This window comes from Entelurus aequoreus, linkage group LG25 (assembly GCF_033978785.1).
Source record: "Entelurus aequoreus isolate RoL-2023_Sb linkage group LG25, RoL_Eaeq_v1.1, whole genome shotgun sequence".
Taxonomy (NCBI): Eukaryota; Metazoa; Chordata; class Actinopteri; order Syngnathiformes; family Syngnathidae; genus Entelurus; species Entelurus aequoreus.
This window is the reverse complement of record NC_084755.1, coordinates 41,651,299-41,658,798: the sequence shown is the minus strand read 5'-3', so window position 1 is coordinate 41,658,798 and position 7,500 is coordinate 41,651,299. Positions and strand designations below refer to the sequence as shown.

The 7,500-nt window shown below is 44.4% G+C and overlaps 1 protein-coding gene across 1 annotated transcript in view; it reads right to left on the bottom strand.

The window, feature by feature from the left end:
• Positions 1-7,500, bottom strand: part of LOC133642588 (E3 ubiquitin/ISG15 ligase TRIM25-like) — an 8,706-nt gene that overhangs the window by 821 nt on the left and 385 nt on the right. The window contains exons 2-10 of the mRNA XM_062036867.1: positions 7,191-7,306; positions 6,719-7,126; positions 1,697-1,801; positions 1,482-1,577; positions 1,013-1,246; positions 773-944; positions 636-707; positions 510-536; positions 411-437 (exon numbers count right to left, since the gene is read on the bottom strand). Coding sequence (XP_061892851.1) covers positions 411-437; positions 510-536; positions 636-707; positions 773-944; positions 1,013-1,246; positions 1,482-1,577; positions 1,697-1,801; positions 6,719-7,126; positions 7,191-7,298 — 1,249 coding nt within the window. The 5' untranslated portion in view covers positions 7,299-7,306. The remainder of the gene's footprint in view (positions 1-410; positions 438-509; positions 537-635; positions 708-772; positions 945-1,012; positions 1,247-1,481; positions 1,578-1,696; positions 1,802-6,718; positions 7,127-7,190; positions 7,307-7,500) is intronic.

Genomic DNA, 7,500 nt, shown 5'->3' with positions numbered 1-7,500 from the left:
CCGCCGTGGCGACGCTAGCGGTGTGGCGCGACTAAGTCTCACCCCGCCGTGGCGACGCTAGCAGTGTGGCGCGACTAAGTCTCACCACGCCGTGGCGACGCTAGCAGTGTGGCGCGACTAAGTCTCACCACGCCGTGGCGACGCTAGCCGTGGCGCGACTAAGTCTCACCACGCCGTGGCGACGCTAGCCGTGGCGCGACTAAGTCTCACCACGCCGTGGCGACGCTAGCAGTGTGGCGCGACTAAGTCTCACCACGCCGTGGCGACGCTAGCAGTGTGGCGCGACCAAGTCTCACCACGCCGTGGCGACGCTAGCGGTGTGGCGCGACTATAAGTCTCACCCCGCCGTGGCGACACTAGCGGTGTGGCGCGACCAAGTCTCACCACGCCGTGACAGGAATAAGTCTCACCTGTGTACACGCGAGCCTTCTTGTGTCCTGCAGGAACAAAGACACGCCCTCAAATCAAAGACACGCCCCTAAAGCAACGTTAACGTGGGATGAACGCACCTGAGACGCCCTTCGACTTCTTCATGTCTGAAACAGGAAGTGTGGCTCGGTCATTCTTTCACAATAAAAGCACACTAGCTAGACTAACTAGCCCCGCCCAGGAAGTGATCACTGGACAACGCCCACCTTTCAGGGACCACTGGCGGCTCTTCAGACGGTCGTGGTCGCGGACTCCAGGCATCATCTCAGGAGGCGGGTCTGCAGGGCGACATGCACGCGTGTGAGTGGGCGGAGCCTAAGTCGCCGACCAAAGACTAGCTCACAGTATCCGACGGGGGCTGGACGCTGGACGCCTCCCGTCCTGATGTCATCCATCTTGTCCCGGACTTCCGCCAGGGCCACCTTGATGTTGGCCAGCTGGAAGTGGAGGACAAAGTCGTCGTCCACGTTGAGCGGCCGATCGTCGCCCAGCGGAGTCGCCGCCTCCTCGAAGCTCTGGACCGCAAGACCAGCGTTCATGGCGTGGGCTAAGGTGCTAATGCTAGCTAGCCAGCCAGTCTCACCTGCAGGAAGCCGATGTGGTCCTGACTGATGGCCTGTGCCTCCAGCGTGGCCCTCCTGTCGGTCAGTTGGCCCAGCTCCGCCTCCAGGCGCTTCACTAACCCCTCCCCCCTGGACATCAGCGCTTCCTGTTGCTCCTGGATCCCGCCCACCACCTGCGAGCGGATCTGGTCCAAAGAGGCGGCGACCTCGTCCAGCACGACTTCCACTTCGCCGCGCTCTCGGTCGCCGTAGCTCTGGCGTGACCACAAGTTAGCAAACATCAGAGTGGGAGGGGCCTTTCAAATAAACTCATTCTATTCTTTCCGTCTCCATCACGCCACTGTGGAGCCCCCTGCCACTGGTGTGGAGCCCCCTGCCACTGGTGTGGAGCCCCCTGCCACTGGTGTGGAGCCCCTGCCACTGGTGTGGAGCCCCCTGCCACTGGTGTGGAGCCCCCTGCCACTGGTGTGGCCAGGAACCACAACTTACCTTCGCCGCCTCCAGCTTCCTCTTTAGGTCATAAGCCAGCATCTCTTTTTCCTTGATGCGGTTCAAGATGTCCTGCTCCGTCCTCGCCACGTGTTTCTACACACACACACACACACACACACACACACACACACACACACACACACACACACACACACACACACACACACGGAAGTGAGAGTAGGTAGGACAAGACAAGATGGCCTCCTCTCTACCTGTTTGCAGAGTCGCTCAGTTTGCACAGAAACAGTTTTGTGTGTTCTATGTTCCTCCAGCACACAGATGGCACAAATGCAGCGCTGACATGTCCGACAGTACACCTGTCAGTGAACACAACACACATACAATTTACTTCTCTGGCCTCCAGGGGGACTCAGTGACATTCACTCAACTGGAACTAACAATCACGTATGATCGCATAATAACATGATCACGTAACGATCCAAAAATCACAATGGCATAGCGTACACGTAACAATCACGTACGATCGAGTAACAATAACATGATCATGTAACACCGCGTAACAAACAATCACGTAACAATAAAAATCACAATCACGTAACAATCACAAATTATCTTGTAACAATAACATGATCATGTAACAACCGCGTAACAAACGATCACATAATCAAAAAATCCCAAACACGTAACAAGCAATCACGTAACAATCAAAATCATGATCACGTAACAATCACGTACGACCGCGTAACAATAACATGATCATGTAACAAATCGCGTAACAATGATCTAACACGTGTGCATGTAACATCGCGTAACAAACGATCACGTAACAATAAAAAAACAATCGTGTTACGATCGCGTAACAATTACGATCACGTAACAATCACAAATGATATCACAACTATAACATGATCATATAACAATGGTGTAACAATCATGTAACATCGCGTAACAATAAAAAAAATCACAAACACGTAACTAGCAATCACGTACGATCGCGCAACAATAACATGATCATGTAACAAATCGCATAACAATCACGTAACAAGTGATCACGTAACAATCAAACTCGCATAATGATCATGTAATAATCACGCACACACGTATAACCTCGTAACAAGAGCATGATCATGTAACAATTGCGTAGCAATCATGTAATAATCACGTCAATCACATAACAAGCGATCACGTAACATTGCGTAACAAACGATCATATAATAAACAAATCACAATCTCGTAACTATCACGCGATCATACGTGATTGTTACGCGATTGTTTGATTGTTCCGTGATCGTGTGTTACGTGATCGTGTGTTACGCGATTGCTATGTGTTCGCGTTGTTACGAGATCATTTGTGATTGTTACGTGCTCGTGCTTGATTGTTAAGCGATTGTACGTAACAATCACGGATGATCTCGTAACAGTCACATACGATCGTGTAATAAATCACGTACGATTGCATAACAATTACGTCACAATCCCAGGTGATCACGTGTGTAATGATCGCATAATGATCACGTAACAATCACATCATCTGGTACGATCACATAGGTTTATGTAACAATGACGTAGGTTTATGTAACAATGACGTAGGTTTATGTAACAAGCAGGTACGTTTATGTAACAATGACGTACGTTTATGTAACAATGACGTACGTTTATGTAACAAGCAGGTACGTTTATGTAACAATGACGTACGTTTATGTAACTGACGTAGGTTTATGTAACAAGCAGGTACGTTTATGTAACAATGACGTACGTTTATGTAACAATGACGTACGTTTATGTAACAATGACGTACGTTTATGTAACAATGACGTAGGTTTATGTAACAATGACGTACGTTTATGTAACAATGACGTAGGTTTATGTAACAAGCAGGTAAGTTTATGTAACAATGACGTAGGTTTATGAAACAATGACGTACGTTTATGTAACAAGCAGGTACGTTTATGTAACAATGACATATGTTTATGTAACAATGACGTAGGTTTATGTAACAATGACGTACGTTTATGTAACAATGACGTAGGTTTATGTAACAATGACGTAGGTTTATGTAACAAGCAGGTACGTTTATGTAACAAGCAGGTACGTTTATGTAACAAGCAGGTACGTTTATGTAACAAGCAGGTACGTTTATGTAACAATGACGTAGGTTTATGTAACAATGACGTAGGTTTATGTAACAAGCAGGTACGTTTATGTAACAATGACGTAGGTTTATGTAACAATGACGTACGTTTATGTAACAAGCAGGTACGTTTATGTAACAAGCAGGTACGTTTATGTAACAATGACATACGTTTATGTAACAATGACGTACGTTTATGTAACAAGCAGGTACGTTTATGTAACAATGACGTAGGTTTATGTAACAATGACGTAGGTTTATGTAACAAGCAGGTACGTTTATGTAACAATGACGTAGGTTTATGTAACAATGACATACGTTTATGTAACAAGCAGGTACGTTTATGTAACAATGACATACGTTTATGTAACAATGACGTACGTTTATGTAACAATGACGTACGTTTATGTAACAATGACGTAGGTTTATGTAACAATGACGTAGGTTTATGTAACAATGACGTACGTTTATGTAACAATGACGTACGTTTATGTAACAATGACGTACGTTTATGTAACAAGCAGGTATGTTTATGTAACAATGACGTAGGTTTATGTAACAAGCAGGTACGTTTATGTAACAATGACGTAGGTTTATGTAACAATGACGTACGTTTATGTAACAAGCAGGTACGTGTATGTAACAATGACGTACGTTTATGTAACAAGCAGGTACGTTTATGTAACAATGACTTACGTTTATGTAACAATGACGTAGGTTTATGTAACAATGACGTAGGTTTATGTAACAAGCAGGTACGTTTATGTAACAATGACGTAGGTTTATGTAACAATGACGTACGTTTATGTAACAATGACGTAGGTTTATGTAACAATGACGTACGTTTATGTAACAATGACGTAGGTTTATGTAACAATGACGTACGTTTATGTAACAATGACGTAGGTTTATGTAACAAGCAGGTACGTTTATGTAAAAAGCAGGTACATTTATGTAACAATGACGTAGGCTTATGTAACAAGCAGGTACGTTTATGTAACATGACGTACGTTTATGTAACAATGACGTAGGTTTATGTAACAATGACGTACGTTTATGTAACAAGCAGGTACGTTTATGTAACAATGACGTACGTTTATGTAACAATGACGTACGTTTATGTAACAATGACGTAGGTTTATGTAACAATGACGTAGGTTTATGTAACAAGCAGGTACGTTTATGTAACAATGACGTAGGTTTATGTAACAATGACGTAGGTTTATGTAACAATGACGTACGTTTATGTAACAAGCAGGTACGTGTATGTAACAATGACGTACGTTTATGTAACAATGACGTAGGTTTATGTAACAATGACGTACGTTTATGTAACAAGCAGGTACGTGTATGTAACAATGACGTACGTTTATGTAACAAGCAGGTACGTTTATGTAACAATGACTTACGTTTATGTAACAATGACGTAGGTTTATGTAACAATGACGTAGGTTTATGTAACAAGCAGGTACGTTTATGTAACAATGACGTAGGTTTATGTAACAATGACGTACGTTTATGTAACAATGACGTAGGTTTATGTAACAATGACGTACGTTTATGTAACAATGACGTAGGTTTATGTAACAATGACGTACGTTTATGTAACAATGACGTAGGTTTATGTAACAAGCAGGTACGTTTATGTAAAAAGCAGGTACATTTATGTAACAATGACGTAGGCTTATGTAACAAGCAGGTACGTTTATGTAACATGACGTACGTTTATGTAACAATGACGTAGGTTTATGTAACAATGACGTACGTTTATGTAACAAGCAGGTACGTTTATGTAACAATGACGTACGTTTATGTAACAATGACGTACGTTTATGTAACAATGACGTAGGTTTATGTAACAATGACGTAGGTTTATGTAACAAGCAGGTACGTTTATGTAACAATGACGTAGGTTTATGTAACAATGACGTAGGTTTATGTAACAATGACGTACGTTTATGTAACAAGCAGGTACGTGTATGTAACAATGACGTACGTTTATGTAACAATGACGTAGGTTTATGTAACAATGACGTACGTTTATGTAACAAGCAGGTACGTGTATGTAACAATGACGTACGTTTATGTAACAATGACGTACGTTTATGTAACAATGACGTAAGTTTATGTTACAATGACGTACGTTTATGTAACAAGCAGGTACGTGTATGTAACAATGACGTACGTTTATGTAACAATGACGTAGGTTTATGTAACAAGCAGGTACGTGTATGTAACAATGACGTAGGTTTATGTAACAAGCAGGTACGTGTATGTAACAATGACGTACGTTTATGTAACAATGACGTACGTTTATGTAACAATGACGTAGGTTTATGTAACAATGACGTACGTTTATGTAACAATGACGTAGGTTTATGTAACAATGACGTACGTTTATGTAACAATGACGTAGGTTTATGTAACAAGCAGGTACGTTTATGTAAAAAGCAGGTACGTTTATGTAACAATGACGTAGGTTTATGTAACAAGCAGGTACGTTTATGTAACATGACGTACGTTTATGTAACAATGACGTAGGTTTATGTAACAATGACGTACGTTTATGTAACAAGCAGGTACGTTTATGTAACAATGACGTACGTTTATGTAACAATGACGTACGTTTATGTAACAATGACGTAGGTTTATGTAACAATGACGTAGGTTTATGTAACAAGCAGGTACGTTTATGTAACAATGACGTAGGTTTATGTAACAATGACGTAGGTTTATGTAACAATGACGTAGGTTTATGTAACAAGCAGGTACGTGTATGTAACAATGACGTACGTTTATGTAACAATGACGTACGTTTATGTAACAATGACGTAAGTTTATGTTACAATGACGTACGTTTATGTAACAAGCAGGTACGTGTATGTAACAATGACGTACGTTTATGTAACAATGACGTAGGTTTATGTAACAAGCAGGTACGTGTATGTAACAATGACGTAGGTTTATGTAACAAGCAGGTACGTGTATGTAACAATGACGTACGTTTATGTAACAAGCAGGTACGTTTATGTAACAAGCAGGTACGTTTATGTAACAAGCAGGTACGTTTATGTAACAAGCAGGTACGTTTATGTAACAAGCAGGTACGATCAGGTGTCATGGCTGCCGTTGTTGCCCTCACCTCCATCAGGCGGTGGTGGATGGTGCAGGTGCGGCCCCTGAGGGCGTCCTGGGGGTCCATGAGAGGGTGTTTGGCGTAGAACGGCGTGGTGCGATGCGGCCGCACGTGTTCCTCGCAGTAGGCGGCCGTGCACGTGAGGCAGGAGCTGACGGCCGGCTGTTTGATTCCCGTGCAAACGTCGCACCACACCACCTCCTCGCCGGACTTGGCCGTGAAGGGGTTGGTCCCGGCGGCGGTCGCCCCGCCCGGTGCGAACACAGCGGCGGCGCCATAGCGTGACGACTTGTAGTTGTCGGTGATGACGGCGAAGACTTTGTTGATGCTGAGCTGCGGCCGCTCTTCGTACGGATGCTTGCACAGCGGACAGGTGCACACGGCGCTGGACGCCCAGTAGCCGCCGATGCACGCCTGGAAAAGACCAGGGGACCGTTAGCGAGGCGGGAGCAGGCCACGCCCCCACAAGGTGCCGTACCTGGCAGAAGTTGTGTCCGCAGGGCGTGGACACAGGGTCAGTGAAGAGGTCCAAACAGATGGAACAGGTGAGCTCCTGCTCGTTAAACAGATCGGGCGCCTCCGCCATCTTGTTTCCTGCCACACAGAACAGGTAAGGTCAGGCCACGCCCCCTTCCCGACACCGTCATGTGACCTGACACTCTGGTTGGGCCAGGTGTGCACAGCAGCAAAATGTTCCATGCTCTGACGTCACAACATTCCACAACACAACCTGTCCGTCGGCTCGACGGCGTCATGTGGGAGGAGCCAGACAAACACCAAAGCTTTCA